Raw genomic sequence first — 25,108 nt, 5'->3', positions numbered from 1 at the left:
GCCTTATATTGTAGCTCAGTTTATCAAGACTTGACCAGCAATCACTATTTTTTACTTATTTAAAACAGAAAAACCATTTATCCCAAGGATATATTTTCCCCCCTCACAAAGAGCTATTTCTATTAGATTTCTCTAACAGTATTATTTTAATAGGCATAAAAAGACAAAAACACAAACAGGAAATCTGGGACCAATTTGGGACCAAGTAATACCCACAGGTAAACTTGGCTATCATTCAGAATTTAATTACTAAAAGTAGGGGGGGGAAATATTTTTTAAGTTTACACAAAAATGCCACTTAGGAACTCTCAATCTGTCCTATTTTTCATTCTAAAAATGTTTGTTCTGTCTAACAAACAACTAAATATTGATTACTAATATTTTATTTCATTTAATATTAAATACTTACTTACCAATATTAAATACTCACCAACACTCTGCTCACATTCCTGTAAACTATTTACACGGAGGTATTTTACGACCGATTTTTTAGAAACCTAAGGTTCATCGATATGAAGGACAGAGGGAAGAAGCAGCAGCTGTTAAGACTGTGTCTGAGGATATGTATTTGTGGATTTCTTAATATTTTTGTTGTTTTAATTAAAAAGAAATGGGATCAGGGTATTTTACTTCTACCTACAGTAGCAATGAATTCATCTGGGCAAAATGTATGTATTCTCATTTCAGTTTGTGTTGTATAATAAATTATGTTTTTGAATCAGACATGCAACCAGCTATTTCTAACCTCATCATTTATTATACGCCTTGTTTATCAATTTAATCATTCAGTCCATTTCCTAAGGTTACCCAAATATATTTTGTAAAAGAAAAATGGTTGGCTTTCTCTAACACATCTCTTAAATGACAATGAAAACAAGAATAGTTTTATTTTAAAAACTAAAAAAAGTCAATTTTATTTCTTTATAAATTAAACATCTATTCCAATTATCAGAAAGAGAAAAGAAAGGAAGAGCAAGAATAAAAGGCATGAATACAAAATCTTGATTTAAGAGTTTGGGCTTTTATTTTTTCTTTTTATAATTAAACATGTATCTTTTCTCCCTGGCGGGGCAGGAGGGCTAGGAGAGTAGGGTGGAAAGCTTTGTAACAAATGGTTATGCCTGACAAAACTCCATATTAGCTATGTCCAAAAATGTATATCTAGCTCCATGCAGTACTCCATCACTGCTCTACCAGATGGTAATAATAGGATTCTTCATCCATTGGCTTTCTGGAGTCACCAATGATCCATTACATTGATCAGTGGGGCACCTGAAGAAAACTGAAAGTGACTCCAAGGTTGAAGACCCAAGAGACTGAAAGAATGCTAGTAACCTCCACAGAAACATGGAAGTTAGTGAGGCATATATGCTTGAAAGGGAAGCGAGTTCTATTTTGGACACAAGTTTTAAATCTATAGGCTTTACAGGTGGAGATGAGCAAAAGTAGGTAACATTCAAGAAAGACATAAAAGGGCTGTCTCTAAGAAGACTTGGGCATTACTGGCATGGAGATCAAAGGCATGTATAAAGGGTAGTGTAGAGTATGCTGCATTTGCAAGTATGCCCTAGTATCTCACAAAGAAAATTCTGCATTTTGTTTCTCACTTCAGAAACTTTAAGTTGTTTGGGGGAAAATGTTTACTTAAGTTGAAACTTCTCTATTCTGATTAATAATAACATATTTTATGACTGAATATTCATTAAACGTTCAACTTAAAAAATAAAACAAAATTCTCCGATTTTACACCCTAATAGAATGTGTTGTCCATAACTATCATGGGATTGTAACTGACTACTTTAGAGCTGAAGAAATCACTGGAACTATACATAAAGGAAATAATTGGCCTGGGAAAGAATGCTCACTGTGATATGCTCCTCAAGCTAGCACTGTCATTCCTAGACAAAAGCAGATAAAGTTAATATAGAAAGTCATCAGAGGAAAAGGTGGTAGGCAATACATAAACTTGAGAAAGTTAATAGTGAATGAATAATCTAGCCTGCGTATTCTCTGTGGCTCAAAACGGCTGTGAACAACTTAACATGACCCCATCTCCCAAATGGAAGAAACATCAAGGGGGTTAAATATGGCCTCCTCATTCCATGTTACATGTATATCATACATAGCAATCGTGTCTTCTATTAGTTTTGGTTGTTCTGTTTGTTCTTCATTCTCAAAGAGGACCATGACGACATGAGTTGCAGATGACTTTGATTTGAGTGAGGGAGGGCTGTGCAAGGTCACCAGCTTCACTTTCTCCTCCAGAGTCATCTGGCTCCAGTGACCAGATATTCATCAGGATGACTGGAGACGGCCCAGGATACAAAGGGAGACCCTGGCCCTTTTAGACTAAGGTCTTTTCAGGTACTCACTCAGAGTGAGGTAAATGTCCATTCAGTGAATAGGCCTCTTTAAGTGAGCCAAGGAATGGCCCCTTTAATTAGAAAAAAATCATGCTGGGAAGGGAAGACCCTCAGGATTCCTAGCCTATTTACATGCACTCTGTGCTAGGATGGCAGGGACCTAGTGTTGTACAATCTATGATCTCCAGAGTGAATCCAGTTTAAGGCTTAGTTTTTGAGAAAGAAATATAGCCAGCAAACCTCAACTTAAGGAGGCAGCTTTCAGCCATCAAAATGTACCTTCCTTTGGGCAAAGAACTCTCAGGTAAATTAGTTTTGGTAACTAAATGCTGAATGATAATCATACTCTATCTTGTATGTACTGTGATTTGCAGGCTTCCTTCCCCCTAGAAGTGTGAACTCTTTGAAGGCAAGGAATGCATTTTTGCCTTTCTTTTTATACCTAGCATGTAGCAAAAGCTTAATTAAAAACTTGCTCACTGATCAACAAATGTAGAAAGGCTCTCAGAAGCCATCTATTTTAAACTTATATGTTAAAGATGAGAAAATTAAGACCCATGGAAATTAAATAACTTGTCCAAAGGTCACGTTGTTAGTAGTTAGAAAACTAATGAGTCAGGATTAGAACCCAAGTCCTGATCTGAGAGCCAGTACTTTTTCATTTAAAATCCCCGTGTGGCTTTTCCAAGAAAAATACGAGCTTAGAGAGAACAGATATTATGATTTAAATGGTGGCTTGGATAATAAAAACAGCTTCCATTTCCACAGAGCTTTAAGATTTAGAATGTATTTTCCTCACAAAGGTCCTATGAGGAAAATAAAACAAGGATTACTACATGACATATTACATTCAGATGAAGGCGAGTCCCAAAGTGGCTTCCAAACAGAATAAAGCAAGAATCTATTTAACACATACACACACGCGCACACACATACACACACAGCCTTGAGATTGTTTCAATCTCTGTAGGTCTCTGTAGCATTTATTTACATTATGTGTATATTCCTTGCCTCTGCAATTTATTGTAATTTCCTCATATTTATTTCCCTATCCACAGCACCTAGCACAGTGCCTAAGATGAAGTACATTACCATCTGATGACTGATGATCAGTTGTGGAGTACCAGCCTTAATCATGGTGCTCGAGAGACATTACTTCTTGGCCTCTACACACATGTCCTGTATAGTGCATCTTAGAAGCTCTTGTCCTTTTCATCTTGTGCCCTCATGGTTTTGCTAATATTTTACTGGTAATATTCAGGATCACAGAAGTAATATGACAAAGTAGAAATGCCCTAAGACCCTGGAAGACCTAGCTTTGAGATCTCATTCTATCCTTTAAGCAGTGTGAACATCTACAGAGGTTTTCAATTCAAAGAAGATCTCACAATTCCTTTGTTATATACCTAAGATGGATTGGCACTTGCCAAGCCCTGTTTAAGTCTAAGTGTCTCAATTCTAACAATGTCAAGAGGCTGATGACTGAACAGTTTGAAAGCACGTTATATCCTAGCATTTCCAGTACCCTTCCCAAAGCAAACAAACATATATCTACTATCTTACATTATAAACAACAACAAAATATAGGCAGTTCTTAATTACTGGCAGAGGCAGTTAACGAGCGTTTATTAAGTGCCAGGCACTGTGTTAAGCTCAAGGAATACAAAGAAATGTAAACATGTGGTCTCTTCCCCTCAAGGAGATCCCATTCTAATGGGGAGACAACATGCAAACAACCATATACATGAGCAAAAGAGATGCAATATAAATGGGAGTCAATCTCAGAGTGAAAGCACTCATGGAGCATGGGGGGTAGAGGGGACTCTGTTTCAGAAGGTGGGATGTGAGCTTCTAAATAGTAAGACTAAAAAAGTAATATGATGGGGCATCTAGGTGGCACAGAGCAGGGGCACTGGAGTCAAGAGAACCTGAGTTTAAATCCAGCCTCAGACACTTGACACGTACTGGCTGGGTAACCCTGGATGAGTCGGTTTAACCCCAACTGCCTCACCACCCCCTTGCTGCCCTCATTCATTCAAGTGGCATTTATTAAGTGCCTCCTTCTACGTAAGATTTCATTGTATCGAATGAACTCCAGAGACTAAATCTCTCATTTTTCTTTTCCTACGTGGAACTTAGTTGGATAGGCCCCAAATGAGTAGCATGGATAAAATTTAAATACCACGCTCATCAGATCTGAAGATGACACAAAGCAAGAAGGTGAGTCACCAGTTGGAAGACAACTCCACATCTACAAGAGCCTGACAATAGTCATTTAAAATAGAAAGATCTCTCTCATTCATTATCAGGCCCATGTGACCTGCTTAAATCCTCTGGAAACCTGAGTCACATGGACCCTGCGGTGGGAGGAGTTTGCTGAATGGCTGGGACAGGAAGAGGTAGAGCTACGGCAGAGCTGAGAGGAAGCTGGTCCTGAGAGCAGTCAGAGCCAGGAAGGATGCAGGCAGGCAGCCAGCATGGGTGAAAGGGTCTGTTTGTGATTTTTCTAAGGGAGCCGGTTTGTGGGAAGTCTTGCAGGGGAAAGGCTTGGGGACAGTGGGGCCTTCTGCGTTGTTACTATGATGGCTTGGGCTTTCTGGTGTCTGAGTCAGGGCTTTGGTTCTGCCTGCCACGTGGAGAGTCTGTGGGATTTCATGACTCAGCAATGCCCCTGGCTGGGGCAGGCTCAACGAAGAGTAGGCTGGATTTACTAAGACAAAATTTAATGGGACAGCTATAGTCTTACAGTCGGGATTAAAAACAACCACCTTTGTAAGACAGGAGAGGAATGCATGGCTGGACCGTTCACTTGAAAAAGTTAGGAGGGGTTTTAGTGAACTGAAAACCCCAGATGTTAAGGTAAAAATGTGTCTCAGAGGCCAGGAAGCCACTGCGTGAAAAAATGAACAGAGCTCAAGATGAAGAAGTTTTGTAAAAGTTCTGCTGTGTTATGACCTTGTTAGATTACACCTGTAGTGTATTCTTTTCTAGATGCCACATTTTATAAGAAGGGCACTGAAAAACTGGAGAAAATTCATAAAAGGGCAACCAGGGGGATGAAGACTTTCGAAATAATGCCATATGATGTGCAACTAAGGAACTTAGGGTGGAGAGTAGGTGGAGTGCAAGAAATTTACTGTGAAAAAGAGAAATATTCATAGACTTGAATGGGGCTGGGATGGCAGTTATATTCAAGTATTCCAAGACCTGCCATATAGAAATTATATTTGTTCTTCTTGGCCACAAAGGGAAGAACTAGGAATAATAGAAAGAAGCTATAAAGAAGAACTTAGGATGGATGAATGGGAAAGTTTCCTAATAACTGGAATTATTCAGAACCAGAATGGGTTGCTTTTTGAGTTAGTGGCTTCACCCTCATAGGAAGTTTTAATGGAAATCTGAAAGACTGACCCTTTGCTGGAAATGGGATAGAAGAGATTCTTTTTCAAGAATATAACAGAAAATAGTGGAAGCAGAGTAATGAAGAGGAATGAAGGCAGGAACTCAGTTGAACTCTCCCAACATTCCCCTTCAAACAACTTTAAAATAATGTCTGAAATCAAATTCTGAAGCAATGGAGCCAACAAAAGGTCTGTGTGAGACATTTTTCCAGCCTAAGACAACCTAGGAGGCTGGCAGGAGGAGTGTGTGACATGGGGTAGGAGCAAGTCCAGAATGTAAACAGCATAGAACTAGCAAGATCTTTGGAGATGGTCATGACAGTGGCAGCAGTAGCTTTGGGAGCTCTCAGCCCAGAGATATTCTGAGTCATAGTTCCAGGACAGAGACAAATGCTTCTGGTCAGTCACAAGAGAGAAGTGATCTGGTCACAGTTCCAGAGCCAGAAGGAGCTATAATGCATGCAGCTGCTGGGGAACGGGGGCCCTTCCTGGCTAAACATGTAAGTAAAGACCAGGTGAGCAATTACCACACTTCTCTCAGGGTCATACCATCATAGAAGCACCAAAAACATGCAGATCCCCAGACCTACCTCTGAAAATAGCAGCACAAAGAAGCCTAAAGCTTGGGAAAGTGCCTTCCTACCCTTCATGGGAGCAGAGCCCAATTTTACCATAAAGTTCAAAGTCAAAAAATAGGTGAAAAGAAAGAGAGGAAGGAAGAAAGGGAGGGAGGGAAGAGAGAAAGAAAACTTGACCATAAAAAGCTACTTCAATGGCAGAAAATGTAAACTCAGAAGAAAACCATGTGAGGGGAGAGGGGGACCCACAAACAAAGCTTCAAAGAAAAATGCTCATTGGACCCAAGCCCAACAAGAATTCCCGGAAGATTTTAAAAAGAGAGATAAGAATGATAGAGGAAAAACTGAGGAAAGAAATGAGAGTGCTGCAAAAAAAAAAATTATGAAAAGAGAATTAAAATCTTGGTAAAAGGCAAAAAAAAAAAATACTGAAGAAACTAGCACCTCAAAAAACAGAACTGGCCTAAAGGTAGAATTGGCCAAATGGAACAAAAAGTACAAAAGCTCCTTAAAGAAAATAATTACTTAAAAATGAGAATTGGAACAGTGGAAGCTAATGACTCCATGAGACATCCAGAAACAAAGTCAAAAGAATGAAAAAAATAGAAATACTGTGAAATAATTCATCAGAAAAAACAAATGACCTGGAAAATAGGTGCAGAAGAGATAACTTAAGAATTATTGAACTACCTGAAAGCCATGATCTAAAAAAAGAGCCTAGATATCATATTTTAAGAAATTATCAAGGAAAACTGCCCCAATATCTTAGATCCAGAGGGTAAAATAGAAATTCAAAGAATCCAATCACCTTCTGAAAGAGATCCCAAAATGAAAACTCCCAGGAATATTATAGCCAAATTCCAGAGCTCCCATCTCAAGGAGAAAATATTGCAAGCAGCCATAAAGAAACCATTCAAAAGCTGGAAGCCACAGTCAGGATCATACAAGACTTAGCAGCTTCCACATTAAAGGGGCAGAAGGCTTGGAATATGATATTCCAGAAGGCCAAGGACCTACAATTACAACCAAGAATCACCTACGCTCAGCAAAAGGGAGTATAATCCAAATGACTATAAAACTGTGCATTTACCCAGCAATACCACTACTAATCTGTACCCCATGAGATGAAAGAAAAGGGACCTATTTGTACAAAATTATTTATAACAACTCTCTGTCGTGGCAAAGAAGTGGAAATTGAAGGGATGCTTATCTATTGGAGAATGGCTGAACAAGTTGTGGCATATGATTATGATGGAGTACTACTGTGCTAAAAGAAATGATGGAGAGGGAGTAGTTTTAGGAAAAAAATGGCAAGAGTTATATGAACTGATACAAAGTAAAATGAGAAGAACTGGGAGATCACTGGGCACAGTAACAGAAATGATGTAATGATGATCAACTATGAAAGATTTGGCTTCTCAGATCAATATAGTGATCCAAGTAATTTCCAAATGACTCATGATGAAAAAATGCCTCCAGAGAGGAAACTAATGAACAGAGTATATAATGAAGTATAAGTATGTCACTGTCTCTGCATAATTCCAGATTGCTTTCCAAAAAGATTGAACTAATTCACAGCTCTACCAAGTAATTCGCCTGTCTTTTTTCAACCACTCTACCTGTCTGATCCTCCTCAGTCTGCTCTGCTCAATTTTCATCTATGTCATGCCCACTAACTGCAAGTGTCCCCTAGGGTTCAGTTCTAGATTCTCTTTTTTTCTCTTTATAAGATCTATCTTGGTGATCTCATCAAATCTCATGGCTTGAATTACTATCTCTACATATAAGATTCCCAGATATACATATATATGTATATACCCATATACACACACATACATACATACATGATATACTGATTATCAAAGCTGCTGGCTGTCCAGTCCTTCCTCTATACTTTAAAATATCAAGATTGATTTCTTTCTTAACACCACTGCCTGGGCACAAAGGCTACAATATTTGGAGGTGGGTGGCTCACAAGTTTATCTGATTATTGGATAGTAATGATTTTAGTTTTTTGTACACAAAGACCATGAAAACTTCTGTTTGGAAGAGAAAATACATATATGCATCTATACACACAATTTACACATATATGCACATACATACATACACACACACTGTGTTTGTAGGGGAGGGCATGTGTATCACAGGCCTTCCTCCTACTCTGTCTCCTAACGCTATGTCCTCATATCACTAACTGCTTTTTAGGCATCCTGAACTAGGTGTCTCTTAGGCATCTCAAACAAGATATCCAAAACAACAATTATCTTTCACAGAAAACAAAACATCTTCCCAACTTCCCTATTTCTGTTGAGTATACTACCATTTTCTCAGTTATTCAGGGTAACAACCTTATTGTTATCCTTGACTCCTTATTCTCTCATCCCACATACCCAATCCCTTGCCAAATCTTGTTTCTGCCTTTCATAACACATGCTATATATGTCTTCTTCTCTCCACTTACAGCAATCCCGTGGCTATATGTAGATATTGCATTAACAAATACCACTCTTTGAATGATTCACAGGATTTAGAAATAGATAGGACTTTAGAGGTTATGTAGTCCAACCCTTTATTTTACAGTTGAAGAAAGTGAGGTTAAGTGACTGGTCCAAAGTCACGGGGACTGTAGTGCCAGTATGGGAAGTGGAATCAAATCCCCCACGCTGCAGATCTAGTACTTCTTCTACAACATTACACTATAATCCATTATTTAAACTTAAATAAGTAGCTTAATCGCTGTGCTGCTCTAAGACTAAGCCCTAAGGGAACATGAGTTTTGAATGCACCAGAGTCTGAAGAGTAGAAGAAAGGGGTATAAGTGAATAGAGGAGCATTTCAGAAGTAGGAAGAATTAATATGGTGAAGTAAGTGGCACTAGACAGCCAGAAGGCAGCTGCCTTCAAGAAGGAGGGAAATGCGAACCTAGAAAATGAGTGAGCAACAGGGGCACAAAAAGGTGAGGTGGTGCCCAAGACAAACTTCAAATAAAAAATGTATCTATATACCTACCTACATATCTTCCCATTGCTTACCACCCTTCTTCCCAAACGCTTTGAGAAACTGTCATGTAACTTTTATTAACATCCAATTTACAAATGTCCTTTAGATTAAAAAAGCCAGCACACTGCAAACTAGGCAGGTTCATGCTAAAGCTATGTAAGAGTGTCCCTTGCCACTTGTTTGCCCTTTGGCTGTGTTTCACATGCAGTCAGTGGTGAGGTAGCGGGTGATGACGGACAGGAGTCACGCTCCCTGTGTAGCTAGATTCCCTGTCAACATTTAAGCAGAAAGGTAAGAAACCTGGTGTTTTATTCCCAGGAGAATGCAAACTGTGTGCTGGTACAGCAGCTTTTTCTCTCACTCTAAGCTGAAAGTGATTAAGGTAGGAAAGAAAAAAAGCAGGAAAATATTTTTGGAATCACTCTCCATCTTTCTTCTTGGTAAGTAGGGAGAAGAGGATAGAGAAAATCTTTGCAACAAACTCATTGAGGTAGTTAGTTTTAAAACCAGACAAGTATCTGTTTCATTACATGAATCAGTAAGGGCACCCTGGGGGGGAGACACAGTAGGCAGCATGTGCCAGGTAGATCAAATCAACATCAGAAACTGAAAGGATTTTATCAGTAGAGATGGCATCAAAGAAGCAGCTTTGCTGCTGCACTCTAGGGACCATGGAACTTTTCCATCTGACTTGAGCTGAACCCTTCTAGGTGTTGTCTCCTCATTGGAATGTGAGACCCCTAAGAGCAAGGTCTTATTGATTTGGATTCTTGGCTTAGTACAGTGTTTTGCACACCATAAATGCTTAATAAATGTTTTATTCATTCCTTAACTCACTACAAATATATTATTTCAGTGACATTGTGTTTTTAAATAATTCACTGTTTATTTTTAACATTCATTTTTAAAATTTTTGAGTTCTGAGTTTTCCCAACTGCCAGCCCCTCCCCTATCCATTGAGAAGAAATGGTATCAGTTGTACATTTGAAATCATGCAAAACATTTCCACATTACCCATATTGCAAAAATCAAAGCAAAAAATAGAAAGTGAAAAAAATTATGCTTCAGTCTGTAATAATGTGGTTTTAAAAGGTCTTTTGCTGTTTTGTTTTATTTTTTTGTTTGGGGGGTGTGCAGTGAGGGGAAGAATAGCATGGAAACCTGTCACTTAACAAGTATGTTTATAAGTGAAAATGTTTTCTGAATTTCAAAGAACTGATTTACGCAGAAACTTCTCCAATTCAACCCCTTTTGTATGTTTGCACCTGCCAAATTCACAGTCCATTATCATGGTGGTCACCAAAATAGTGACCAGTCCAGAGTACTTGATTCAGGATTCAGGGTTAAGAGAAGCCTAAGAAGGAAACCTGACTATTAATATTTATGTATGTAGGAGGAATTATTGTTTAATTTGACTTTCCGTTAATTTCATAAAGTTTAGACTACAAGACAGGGAGATTCTAAACATTTCAAAAGATCCTTCAACATTCCTTTCTCAATTTACACTAAGTATCTCCACCTCAAATGGCAAAAAAAAAAAACTAATTTCTTAAAATGTGGATGGACTAATAACTACATGTATGTATATGTGTGTGCTTGTGTAAATGTATGTACTAATAACTACATGTATATATATATATGTGTGTGTACTTGTGAGAGACACATACAGACAGAGACAGAGAGACAGGAAGGCAGGCAGAAATAAAGAGGTCAGGTTGCAAGAAAGAACAATTAGAATGGTGAGCAGATTATATATCTTTGTTCATCTAATGTACATCAGTTTAACTTGGACTGACCATAACACAATTAAAGAATTTTAAAGCTAGATGAAGCCTCAGAGATTTTCCAGTCCAACTTTTTTTCAGTTTACAGAAGATGAAACTAAGGCCCACAGAGTTAAATGACATGTCTAAGGTTATATGCTCAACTTACTGGTATCAGGACTAGAACTCAGCTCTCTTGACTCTTGGAACCTGTCTTTATACCCTGTGCTATTCCATTATACTGATGATTTTGTGTCATCAATGTTAATTAAAAAAACTCTACTGCACATAACAGTTGTTCAAAAGAAAGACCATTTGCAAGATGGACTCCAGACAACGTAGTAAAGAACAGAAAAACAAACAGAAAAACCAGGAGTAAGACACCCACCTTCCACTTTCTTGCTCTTCCTAGAGTTTAACAGGGAGGTGCCATGCGGTACTACCACTGCTAAACATTTCCTCCCTCATCACCACCTCTAAGAACCTTGGCTTCCTTCAATGCTCCACTCAAGCACCACCTCCCCAGCTGAAACATCATCCCTAGATTTGTACTCCCCTCTCCAATTGTGAATTTCTCATCCTGAATTTTCTTTGTACTATACTTATCTATGTAGAGGGTTGCATGTTCACAGTAAAATGTGAGCTCCTGATAGATTGATACTATTTTCTTTCTGTCTTCATATCCCTATACAGTGCCTGGCACAGATGAACTGAATGGAAAAATGCATTTCATGACAACCAAACACAACCCTCAATTGAATCACTTCAAAATGAGGCTTTGTTCTTGTTTTCTTCTCCTGTGCTTACAAACTCAGAAAAATGTAAGTATTCATTCTAGAATTTATTCAGGGGTCAACTCAGTTTCTTCTCCCATATGTTTTTTTAATAAAGGACCTTGGCAATTCTGGATAAAGTGTGGTAAAATATCTCTATCACTAACACTTAATAAATGTTTAGCAATGCTGAGGGTGCATGACACTTCTTTAAGAACAGAGTTCAAAGTCATGAAATGGCATATACATCAGGGAAAGACAGCTGTATCCAAGGCTCTAAATTACAAAGGAATGTAGGGTATGTGTGTGTGTGTGCGTGTGTGTGTGTGTCTGTCTGTGTGTGTGTCTGTCTGTGTGTGTGTGTGTGTCCTTCGTTGCCAAAGAAGCCCATACCATCACAGAAATGATGACATGACTTGCACTTGACTTTGTTTTGAGTGAGGGAGAGCTGTGCAGGTCACCAGCCTCACTTCTCCTCCAGAGCCATCTGAATCCAGTGACCAGAAACTCATCAGGATGACTGCAGATGACCCAGGATGAGGCAGTTGGGGTTAAGTGACTTGCCCAAAGTCATACAGCTAGTGAGTGTCGCATGTCTAAGGTGAGATTTGAACTCAGGTCCTTCTGACTTCCGTACTGGTGCTCTACCCACTGCACCACCTAGGTGCCCTCAAAGGAATTTAGGTGCTCACCTTTTGAAAGGCAATCATTAACTATTCTGAACTACTAGCTCCATTTTTAGGTAAAGTTCCTAGACATTCACCCTAATTTTAGTTTTTACTTGTTTCCTACATTCCATGGAATCATTTTTGTCAAGCAAAATAAGAGTAAACTTACTCTGAAATTAATCCATACTTTGGCTTTGCTCTGTCTGTCCACAGATAATAAATATAAAATCATTTGTTCAGATATTTAGGACTACCTTATTGAAGTCACCTGATCCAACTCTTACTTTTTCCCATCAATATATGCAAAAGCAGTATCAGCTCACATTCCAACCAGTAAGTAGATATCACCATGACAGAAAAGGGACAATATGAAAAAGGGAAGGAATCAGATTGAGCTTTTCTTCTCTTCCCCAAGGGAAAATAATTTACCATTTAGTCAACTTTTTTTGCATTATCATGGCAATCAGAAATTCTGAGCTGAAATTTCAATCATAAAAAGACGTTCATCCCCAAGTTCCAATAATGGCCAACACCGTTTTCTGAGTACATCCATCATACTAATAATACTTAAATAATTTTTGGCAAAGTTCTTTCTAAAGTTTTTTCTAGTCACTTTCTAAATCCTTTTAAATGGTAAATATTCACCATTAGGTTAGCCTTCTAAAAGTGGCAAGTGAAATATCTGTATTATCCTTGAATTCCACCAGGAATTACTAAAATTAATTATGTTTCTTAAAAAACCCCAAATCTAATAGTACTCCTTGATTTACTCTTCCCACTCTCATATTCCAGGGGATAAAAAAAAGTAGTCCAAGTCATTTACTTTCAAATACTTGTTATTAACAAGATTTCCTTTAAAAGTTTCTTTTAAAGTACTCACCAGGAGCGATTGTCTCCAAGGTATTAGGATTCACTTTCCTGGTGCTTGTATAGTGGTGGAGAGTGGAGCCAGAGAAGATCAAGTAAAAAACTACATCCTCTTCAACTTTATCCTCTTCAGCAAGCAGCACTGTGACAACACAGTCACCCTAAGGGAAAAGAAGATAGACAGCATGAAAAATTCACTTTAGCAGGAGTCTAAATATTAGTCCTTCCCTTCATAAAGGATCAGAGTCTGAGGAGACCAAAGATTAGGTGAAGTCAGTTGCCTATTTCACATCTTTCACTTGCTCTTTTCAGATTCCTGTTTTTGGTGAATAGAGCTGAGTCACAAGAAGGGGCAGATCTGAAAATAAAGCATGTACGTAAAAGGTTCCCAAGGAGCTGCAGTTTATTCCTTCTTTTATTCATTTCAACTTATTCCGTAGTCTGTCAAATCACAATGAAGCAAAGGAGTAAGAGGGATATCACTAAGAGCTGGGCATGGAGATGTGTTGGATTTTTTTTTTAAGTTTGTATACAGAGGAAAGGAGTACATAAGAGGATGCTTATTTCTCCATTAATTCATGTTTCCCATTCAAGAGCAAATAGGTACGTAATCTTGTTTCTTTTTCCATCACCCACTTACAGTCAGACAGAAGTGATCACCAATGATCACCTGACAATATCCTTAAAGCCTGCCATTACTATACCAAATCTTAGCTTCTTATTGAATTACTATATGCTATTGTTGTATCACCTCTCCCACCCTACTACAGTGCCCTATGATACATTTAAGTTTAGTATCTTCTCAAATAAACTGACCATGTAATAACAATTTGGCTTAAATAGCATTCTGGTCTGATAAATCATAAATTCTTTTGGACCAGAAGTGGAATCAAACCCTACTGTATATAAAAAAAGTTCCAATCATCATTTGCTACTTAATAAAGGTAATGTAACTCTTACTGTAATGATTTTAAAAAATATTTTAAGGTTACAAATTCTAATTATACAGCAATGAGAAAATTGACTCTATACAATAAATTTTATTTCACCTTTTTTAGGGGTGGGAGGGATGGTGGTGGTTGTTCATCCATTTTTGAAGAGGACCAATGACATCACAAGGGGATGTTTAGACTTGCAAATGAACTGGATTTAAGTGGGGCACAGATGCACAAAGTCATCAGCCTCAGTCTCCCTTCCAGAGTCATCAAAGTCCATCAGCAAGACAAAAGTCAAGATGACTGGAGATGGCTCAGGATGCAGCGGATGACCTTGGTGTCTTCAACATCTAACCAAGCTCTAAGCATTCTGAAGTGCCTGCTTCAACCACTTTAATGGCTGTTGGAACAAATCATGTTCATCCACCCATTTCACCAGAGGAAGTTTTCACATGCTTGGGATAGAGATCCCCTAATTCACCAATGGGTTTGAGGTCTGTCAGTTACCCTCATTCTGGTTTAGCCCAATGGTTTTAGTGGGGTGAGGCCTTTGTGTATGCTACAGTTTCTTGGAGGTATAAATGAAAATTGATGAGGGATAGTGCTAGCAGTCAGAAGAAAGCCAGGTCACCATGTGAAATCACTAAGTCATATATTACAAGCAATGATCTCCAAACTTTTTTGATTCTGTATATCAGTAAAAAATTTGCATATGTGCACCCTCAACATATATATGTTATATAAATTACATATTTATAATGTACACTGTAAATGCTGGAGGCAACTAGGTGGCTTAGTGGATAGAGTGCTGGGCCTAGAGTCTTGGAGTTCAATGTGGCCTTAGATACTTACTAGCTGTGTGACCTTGGGCAAGTCACTTAACCTCAGTTTGCCTTAATCTACTAGGGAAAGAAATGGCAGACCACTGTAGTATCTTTACCAAGAAAACCTCATGTACAACATGGTCCACAGGGTAATGAAGAAGCAGATATAGCTAAATGAACAGCAACAATTGCAAATGCTATCTGTGTACAACTATAGTTATAAATATGTACATTATAAATATTATACAAAATGGATGATATAAAGATGAAATCATATTTGACCACAGAATCAATAAGAAGCTGCTCTAGTTGACAATTCTGTGAAAGATGGACTGGACAGGGGAGAGATTTAGACCAGAGATCAATTAGTATGTTATTGCAGTTCTCTAGATGCCTGGGGATGAGATCCTAAACTGCAATGGCTATGGACATAAAGAGAAATGGATAAATGAAGCATACTGTAGATAGAAATAACCCACTCGATATGTGGAGTGAAAAGTTAGGAATCATGAATAAGGCCAATGCTGAGAACCTGGGTAAGGGGAAGGATGGTGCCCTCAGCAAAAATAAGGAAGTTAGTAAGAGGAGTGAGCTTGGAGAGAAAGGTAATGAATTCTGTTTTGGACATATTGCATTTGAGGTACCTACAGACCATCCAGCTCAAAATGCCCCACCCACACTGTTTGAGTTTAGGAGAGAGATTAGGGCAGGATGTAGAGATCAGGGAAGTCAGATAATAATTAAACCCATGGGGGCTAAAAAAGTCACCAAGTGGAAGAGGAGAGGGAAATGGGAGGGTCCTGAGCAGAGCTTCACAGGATACTCACAGTTAGAGGCAAGATGATGGAGTGGTAAGACAGGTGTGTCACAACCACCAAAGGAGGGCATGGGGGGGAAAGGGAGGATCAACAATGTTAAGAGAGATCAAGACAATTAAGAAATCAAAACTCGTTTTGTGACAAGCAGTATAAGATAAATGAAGAGGAGGCGGTGAACCTAGAACGCTGAAAGGATGGAGGTGCCTTTACCAGGAACAGGGAAATTCATAGGAAGGTTGGGTTTGAAGGGAGGAGATGATGCAACTCCCAACTCATCTGTCCCTGCTTATTCTACACAGCTCACTCTTTCCCATTAAAAAAATACAAAGGGAATGTATGAGGGCAGGAAGAAGAGGTGGTTATTAAATGGTTACTGCCCAGGAGTGGAAAAAAGAAGAGGTGCGGCTATCACAGAGACAAGCACAGGATTAGCTATAGGGGAAGGGGATGCAATTCATTTTCCCAATTCTGAGCATCAAGCCGCAGCACCCACTTTAGAGACCACTGTATTAGATAACAAAATATCACATTCTACTCAATACCCAAGCCCCATTCTACATTCTACCTCAGCATCTATTAACAGAAATGGCACATAGTAAGCATATTTTACAGTCTTCAAGTCAAAGTTTATTGGTGTAATGTCAGAGTGATAACAGTAAAACAGAATACAAGAAATAAAGGAACTCATACTTCATTTAAAGGCTAGGTGATTAATTAGGACTTTGAACTGCCAGTTTCAAAAGCACTCCAGCAAAGGGGAATACCCTTTTCTCAATCAGAATTCCAAATGACTTAAGTCACTACTCAATTGAATTTTTTGCTTTAATTAAAAAATAGTCAATTTCTAGCAGGTAGGGAATAACTGATACTGAAAAGTAATAGATAATATTTATATAGTTCTTACCAAATGCCAGTCACTGGGCTAAGTGACTGAAGTGACTAAGTGCGAAGAAAATAACACCTTGAAAAATAGGCTAACTCAATTGGCAAAAGAGGTTCAAAAAGCCAATGAGGAGAAGAAGGCTTTCAAAAGCAGAATTAGCCAAATGGAAAAGGAGGTTCAAAAGCTCACTGAAGAAAACAGTTTTTTCAAAATTAGAATGGAACAGATGGAGGCTAATGACTTTATGAGAAACCAAGAAATCACAAAACAGAACCAAAAGAATGAAAAAATGGAAGAGAATGTGAAATATCTCATTGGAAAAACAACTGACCTGGAAAATAGATCCAGGAAAGACAATTTAAAAATTATGGGACTACCTGAAAGCCATCATCAAAAAAAGAGCCTAGACATCATCTTTCGTGAAATTATCAAGGAAAACTGCCCTGAGATTCTAGAACCAGGGGGCAAAATTAAATTATGTCATTTAATCCTCACAACAACCCTATAGGGTCAATATTCTTATCCCCATCTATAGGGCAGATATTCTTATCCCCATTTTATAGATATGGAGGAAACTTAGGCAAACAGGTTAAATGATGTGCTCAGGTTCTGTACTGATAATGCATTTTTGCTTATTGTTATTTTGCTGCTTAATGACAAGATCTTCCCCATCCATTAATGGACCTGCCCATTAAAAGGAGATAATCAATCCCTAATCAAGGGAAGATTTATAGGAAGGCCCACACCTCTTGTTAGGTTTCTAATGAGGCACAGGTTCTAAAGGGTTGCGATGCCCTCTGGCTCTAAAATACGTGTAAATACTCAAAGAGTGAGGTTTTACGTTGGGGTTTACTAACTGGAAGTGTTTTGTTTGGCCAGATGAGACTCTGGGAAGCCACTAAGGAGTGCCAAGACCCTCCCCACCCTTTGAAAACCCAGAAGTTGGTGCTTCTCTCTCTGGTAACTATGTATGTATGGTCAGACAGTGATCTGTCCATATCTCCCTCAGAGAGTTGGAAGCCTGCCTGTTGGATTTTGATTTCTCTGTATTTTCTCTGAAGTTCAGGGTGCTGACTTTTTCCCCTGGACTAAGTGAATGATATATGTACTTGATTAAAGTGATTGTTTACCCCTCAGAAGTTGCTTTCCTTTTAGAGAAGCAGAGCAAAGAACCTGTGATAGCAGCCCCCTGTGTATGTTGGGGTGCTTACTGTTACAGGTTCACACAACGAGTAAGTGTGTAAGGCTAGATTTGAATTCAGGTCTTCCTTATTCCAGGCCTGACACTCTATCCACAGCACTACTGAGGTGTCCCCAGGTAAGCTGGTCAATTTTTAAAGGTTATTTACTCAAAATATTTGCTGCACAGCACTATAGCAGAGAAGGATGCACAAAGGGCAAGGAATGAAAAGAAAATGACAGTCATGTAATCTAATTATAGGGGCCAAGAAAACTTTCGTACATAAAAACAAATAAATCTGGGCATCACTCTGAGATGCTGTTAGGATGAGATTTGTTTCTACAATGAAAGATGAATTAATTTACATGTTGCTGCTTTTTGTAGTAGCGAAGAAATGGGGAGGGAGCAGATGCTTATCAATTGTGAAACAGATAACAAATTATAATATATAGAATATAATGGAATACTACTACACAGTAAGACATGATGAGCATGAGTTCAGAGAAGTCTGGATTTAAATTTACTGATACAAAACAATATCTATAATAATCATAATAATGGAAAGAAAAAGTGCAAAACTAGCCAAATCAAATGCTATTTAATCATAATGGTGAAGTCTTTCCCTGAAGGAAGGAAAAAAAAAAAGATGAGAAAATGTATCTCTCTCCCATCTTTGCAGAGATGGAGGACTATTTATGTGGGAAAAAATGCATTTACTGTCAGGCTCAGCTAATGTGTTGGTTACATTTGCTGAACTGGTTTTTTTCCTCTTTTTTTATCTGTTACAGGGGCAATAGGGAAAGGAAAGAGGTATATTCAGAAATAAAGGGAATATTAAAACAACATTAATAAAATTATCATTTTTAAAAACTGTACTTTGGTATTCAAAAATCCTTTCCAATCTTACACAAAGAAAAGGTAACTTCTGATATTTGTGACTATTCCAACTCACGATAATGTCAGATCCATTATTAAAAAGCACTCTGCTAGATTATGAGATAATTCTGAAGCAACATTCTGAATAATGCAAAAAAGGTGAATCTCAAAAAAGCTGAAGTTTACATTTTGTATATGACATCTTTTTTAAGATGAGGGCAAAAGAGCTAGAATTGGAATTTAAAGTATGGCTGCTTTCTTGATTTGGAACCAAATGTTCCGTTCTATCAAACAGGTCAAGTTTTGAAATAGTTATCTTTCATCTTTTTACCTCTCCCTTTTTGCTATAATCTCATTTTTTCTTACTTTCCATCTATTCTTCAAAGAACTTAATAATTCATATTTTCAAAGTTCAGCTTTGATTTAAGACCACCTACATTTAAACTTTTAAAAAGACTACTATTTAATTTAAACTGGCTTCATTTCTAGGTAATAGTCAGAAATTAGCCTACTTTATTCTAATTCATTTCAAGAATCATTTATTATAAACAATCTGTATCTTCCTCAAACAGAGGTGTAAAAGCCCAATACCTTATTTCCATGTGTACCAGAAAAAACGATGGTTCCCCTCTCAGCAAGGGAATTTGTTAACTAAGGAACTTCTAAAGAAGTATTTGTTGACTGACTGACATTGGACCAGTCACTTCACAACTCTCTAAATCTCACTGTCCTTATGTGTAAAATAGGGGGATCCCGACTACAGGAGCTCTCTGGCTTCTTTCAGGTCTCACAACTTTGAAATTCTAATCCTATGCCATTTGCCCATATTACAAATAGGAAAAAAATGTCAGCTGCAAATAAATTATTCCCTTCTGCCTTGGTAATGACATTTAATTAACAGATTTAACAGATCAAATGACAACTCAACTGATTAACCAGATGGTCACAGAAGTTCTACTTCTTACCTATGTTTCCTTAGAAAGTAAACCCAGAGGAACATTTCTATTTGGTGAGATCCAGTAAAAGTAAAAAAAAGGCCTTTCTATAGTTTAAGATACTGCAAAAACCAGTTATTCCACCTGCCATTTCCAGGGTCTCTTTCTTCTCTTCTTCTCTCTCTTCTCTCTCTCTCTCTCTGGACACATAGGGGGAAAACACAACCCCCCCAACCCCCCTCAAAAAAAGCCACGATTTTAAAAGGGCAAGAGAGGTACTTCTAAAACATAATGTACGATGAACCTAATTCATGTTTGAAAAAATAAGTTGTGAAAATGTTTCAAACAAATTGAACTGTGTTTACCTTTGAAAATAAAAGTTCATAAATGACATCATCTATTTGATAGAATGGGTTTAATCACCCCTTTCATCTCAAGTTGGAAGGGAGCTACTAGCTGTCTGGTAAAACAACAAAGAGAAAAAGCACTACTCGGTATAGCAACAGTAAATTAAGCTCAGGCTGTGACACATACATGAGGAGGTATTTAGTATTCTCACAATGCACTAGCAAGTAACATTTTGCTTTGGGGAAATTGTTTAATTCTTCAAGTTCTATGCTTCTGTCAAGATGCAGTTCAAAGCGTAAAATAAAAATCACACAGAAAAGGAGACAAATGTTCAATGTCCGTGGTCTCCTGAACTGAATTCTATATGGATCTGAACCTGATCTTGGAACTTACACCTCAATCATCATTCTAATCTATGGCAGAAACAAGCGTAAAAGTATCCTGTATTCACAGTAGTACTAGAGAACCCCTGTTTGAACAAGCCCACTCTGTAAAGTGTCCAGTTAACACTATCAGATTCTTGTCTACCAAGCCTGTGAGGGCTTTGACCATCCACCTGAAGGGCAGCAGTAAAAGTGGACTCCAAAGAGGTCAGGTTTACTCATCAATGGCAACAGAAAGCCATGATTCAAAACCAGGTTTTTCTCCTTTTGCTTAATTGCAAATTTAGCATCTGTTTTCATCTACAACCCTAACTTTAAAAAAGAGAAGCTATCAACTTTATAGGTTACAAAGGTGTTGCACCTGCCTCAAAACAATTTTCTGAAGAAGCTAAAAAAATTTTCTCTTTGTTACACATAAGGAAACAGAAGCTCACACAAGTTAAATGCTTTGCCCACAGTCATACAAATTCTGTTCAAGCCTGGCTACTACCCCAGGGCTCCTGACTGTAGCAGTATTGATATGCTTCCCACTGTATCCTGCTTTGAGGCTTACAATACACTGACAATCTGATGTCTTCCCCCGTTTCTTTGCAGAGGAGAGGGACAGGAGGGACTCTGGTTGTGGATCACTGCCTGTAATGCCAGCCTACCAATGTTCCTGATGCTCTCCAAAGAGAGAACAGATCACAGGATGGACAGCTGGAAAAGTTTCCAAAGCTCCACCCTCCACTCAGTTACCCTGCAGATGCCAGATGATGCAAGGAACTGTGGGAAGGTATGTGTGATTGGAGCACCTCCTTGGTACTTGGGGGGGGCCTTCCCCCCACAGAAACAATGTTATTAAAGGTAGCTGGACTCCACATTACCATTCCTTTTGGTTTAAAGAAGCTTCTCAGAATGGGCATGGAATTTAAGCCCTCCATTAAATATTGTTTCTACAAGAAAATGTTCTAAGTTCCAAAGAACCCAACTTAAATGGTGCATTCCCAAATTTCATTTGTAAGCAGAGCTGCTATATCTGTCTTTTAAGATGTCAGTAAGATATACATCTCTAACACACACACGCACGCACACATCCATAAGTACGAATTAGGAAATGTTTTAAGTTCCACATACTCCTACAGCAATCTTCATACTAGAATCATGGAATATCTATGAAATTACTGCTTCAAACAACTTCATTGCTCACATTTCATTTCTTGACAGAAGTTAAGCTTCTTAGAACTCAGTTTCAGGAACAGTTTAAGGCAAACTAGTCAAGTCTTTACACCTACCACCTCACAAAAATAAAATGCTTTCTTAAGGTAGTCCTGAAAAGAAAAAAAAAACATCAAACTGAAAACCTACTGTAGAACTTGTAACAAATCACAATTGTATTTTCTACAGGATTGTCCATTAAGTATTTTCTGATTTTGGAGGATGATATGGTAGCATGGCTTTCCTGAGAGAGGAGGAGAGATCACTTCTAGACATCTTCTGCATCTAACACTCTCCTTCCTCATCTCTACTTTCTGTCTTCCTTCAAATCCCAGCTAAAATTCCATTTTCTAAACAGTTATTATCCTACTTTCTACATGTTACAGTTGCCTTTCCCTAAACCTCTTAGTTCTAGTACTTTCCATCTGTTAATCTCCATTTTTTCCTGTATACAACCCATTTGTACATAGTTGTTTGCATGCTGTAATTCCTATTAGCCTGTGACCTCCTTGAGAACAGATTCTATTTTCCCCTTCTTTCTATCCCCAATGCTAAGAACAGTGCCTAGCATATAATAGGCCCTTATTAAATATTTACTGACTGAATGGAAACAGCACTGGATGTGGAGTTTGAGAAAATGGATTCAAATCCCAGCATTACTTACAGGCTCTATAACCTTGGGCAAGTCACTTCCTCTTTTTAGGACTCAGTTTTCTCATCTATGGAATGAGAGGATTAAATTAGATGATCTATCTCTAAGGTTCCTTCCAGACCAATTTCTTAATTTTGGTTAGATCTGAAGACTCATGCCAATTTTCAGAATTGCCTTCAAGAGAAATTCCTATAAGCAGCCAGTATCAACATCTCTCTTACCCACAAGGCAAAGTAGAACAAATCATAAATACTTTTCATAGATTTGGTTTTACTTTTTTTAATGCAAGATATATCACAATATGCCTGAATTATTAAACAAAAGGGATCACAGAAACCACAACCAGTTCCAAAAGCTATGAGAATTAAAATATGCTTCTCTTGAAGTAGACCTCATTTTAAAATCACTGGTACTAAGCAACAAAAATTCTTACTCTGCATTTTAATGACATGACACCTATCTCATTGCCAACAGGGCCAAGCACAGAAACTTTTAGGAGATGGCCATAAAAAGATTTAGCAAACGGAGTGCAAAAATAGACTCAAGTGTTTGAGTTTTTGTACTGTTTTGCTTTGCTTATTTTAAATCATGTATCTTTAAGAGATATTGGGTTAAAGGTTTCTCTTGTTTTATGAAAGAACAGGCCCCATGGAATGGATGAGTCAATATGTTGGTTAACTTAACAGGTCTATCATGTGTCTAACTACAACAACAGAATGGCTTGTTAACTAGGTCAACTTTCAGGACATTTTGCACTAGAATTTAGTCTGTCTGTCCTACAAAGTGACTACAGCCAAAGCTCAAGTCTTCCAAAGATCTAAGCACAAAGGGCAGAAAAAGTTAACCTTACACATTCCTATTTTAACTTCTCTTCATTCAGAAATATGACCTTCTGCCTATTACCACCATTTATACACCCAAGAGTGAATTCATGTTCTAACTGAAAAAAACTCTACAATCAGTTTATGTAGTCATCAAACATCCAACTGATTAAAATTTGCAAATTACATGGATAATGTAAAGTTTATCATTAATTTTATGTAAATTTGGTAAAAAGATTCCTAGGATTAAGAAAATAAAACAATATATGCCTCCCCTTTCATAAAATTAGTACAGGAAGTTTTCACAATCCTTTCAACTAATAAAATACCCCATTAAAATGGTGACAAAATTAATCCTCAATGTACATCTGGGGAAATTGAGGGACAGAGGATAAGCTTGTCCAGCATTATGCGATTAACTCTTATGGCACTTGTAGCCATGTGCCTTACCATGAACTCAAACAAGTGGTAATAATTAAGCTATTAGATCTCCAAACTGAATCACTGCTCTCATTTTAAAACCTAGACACTATGCTGTTATGACAATTTGCTTCATCTTCTTTTTTAAATTAATATGAATAGGGGCCACTGAAATGTCTCATCTACCTGCCCCTTTCTGAAACAACTAAGAAACAGAAGACAGCTGTGGCAGTTTCACAGTTTAACATGCAAGGTGACCTTTATCATACTCAGCAATGGCTTGAATTTGAATACTGGGCACCAAGGGATGAACATGGGATGATAGGCTTTAAAGCAGGAGGAGCTCCAGAAATCACCAAGTCCATTCACCGATGAGGAAATAGGCCAGAGGGAGGGGTCACATGATCAAAGATTTAGAGCTGGACAGTACCCCAGGATAATCTTTTAGTCCAACCTCTTTACATTATCAATAAGGTAACTAACGCCAAAGAGACTGAACAACCTGTTCAATACAGCCATACAGCTAGTAAGTAGACTTGAGTTAGGTTATCTGGTTATAAATAAAATGTTCTTTGTAGCATAACATACTACTGCCCCAGTTATGTTTTACTTTAAAGCTATATGAATGTTATGAACAAATTTCTAAAAATAGTAGTCTAAACTCAAAGTGATGAGGGCTGAAAGGGGGGGATGAGACACGCCCCCCCCCCCCCCCATCCCCCAAGACCTGAGTACCAGGGGCAGATCACCTGGAATAAATTTGAGGACTCAAGCATTTTTGAAGTAAAGGTGGTAAAGATTTATTACACATTTCAGTGGCCAAGAGCTCTAAGTGAATCTGCAATTTGAATGGGGTACAGGTAAAGTTTATATAGTATATAGTGTAACATGTGCCAAGTGTGATGACTAGGTGATTCAGGGCAGGGAGTGGTTAAGGAGTGGTATATCTTCTTAAAGGGACATGCACTTTTAGTATGTACTGCTCAGGTATTTTACCCAGAGTTCATCGGGAAACAGCCCAAGTAAAGGCTACATGGAGGTGTGGTTTTAGGCCTGAACATTCACTAAGCCAACTAATGGTCAGGACTGACTTAAATAATACCAGGCTGCTCTTAGCAATGTAGTGTTAGACAAGATAAATGTGAGGGAGTATATATACATGTCCAAGTCTAGGATACATATGATTGGTCAGTGAGCAGCGAATGTTGTTGTAACCCAGTACACAGCCAATATACAACTGGTTCAAACTAATAAATTCTATAGGTACAGCTGGCTACTACAGCAGGAAAAGAGATAACAGTTTTTGCTGGGGCAGGCTGTTCTTGGGATGGGGAGAAAATGCCTGAGATAATGCTTGAGGCTATGGAGAAATGTAATTTTTAGAAAGAAATATGGTTTTAGGATTGGGGTCCAAGCACCC

General features: G+C 38.1%; 1 protein-coding gene across 1 annotated transcript in view; it reads right to left on the bottom strand.

Annotated features, from left to right (window-relative positions):
* Positions 1–25,108, bottom strand: part of LOC140509754 (A-kinase anchor protein 13-like) — a 133,941-nt gene that overhangs the window by 52,551 nt on the left and 56,282 nt on the right. Inside the window, exon 3 of the mRNA XM_072617615.1 lies at positions 13,430–13,577. Coding sequence (XP_072473716.1) covers positions 13,430–13,577 — 148 coding nt within the window. The remainder of the gene's footprint in view (positions 1–13,429; positions 13,578–25,108) is intronic.

The sequence above is a fragment of the Notamacropus eugenii genome, chromosome 1, assembly GCF_028372415.1.
Source record: "Notamacropus eugenii isolate mMacEug1 chromosome 1, mMacEug1.pri_v2, whole genome shotgun sequence".
Classification (NCBI taxonomy): Eukaryota; Metazoa; Chordata; class Mammalia; order Diprotodontia; family Macropodidae; genus Notamacropus; species Notamacropus eugenii.
Note: the sequence above shows the minus strand (reverse complement) of the source record. Positions and strands in the feature narration are given on the sequence as shown.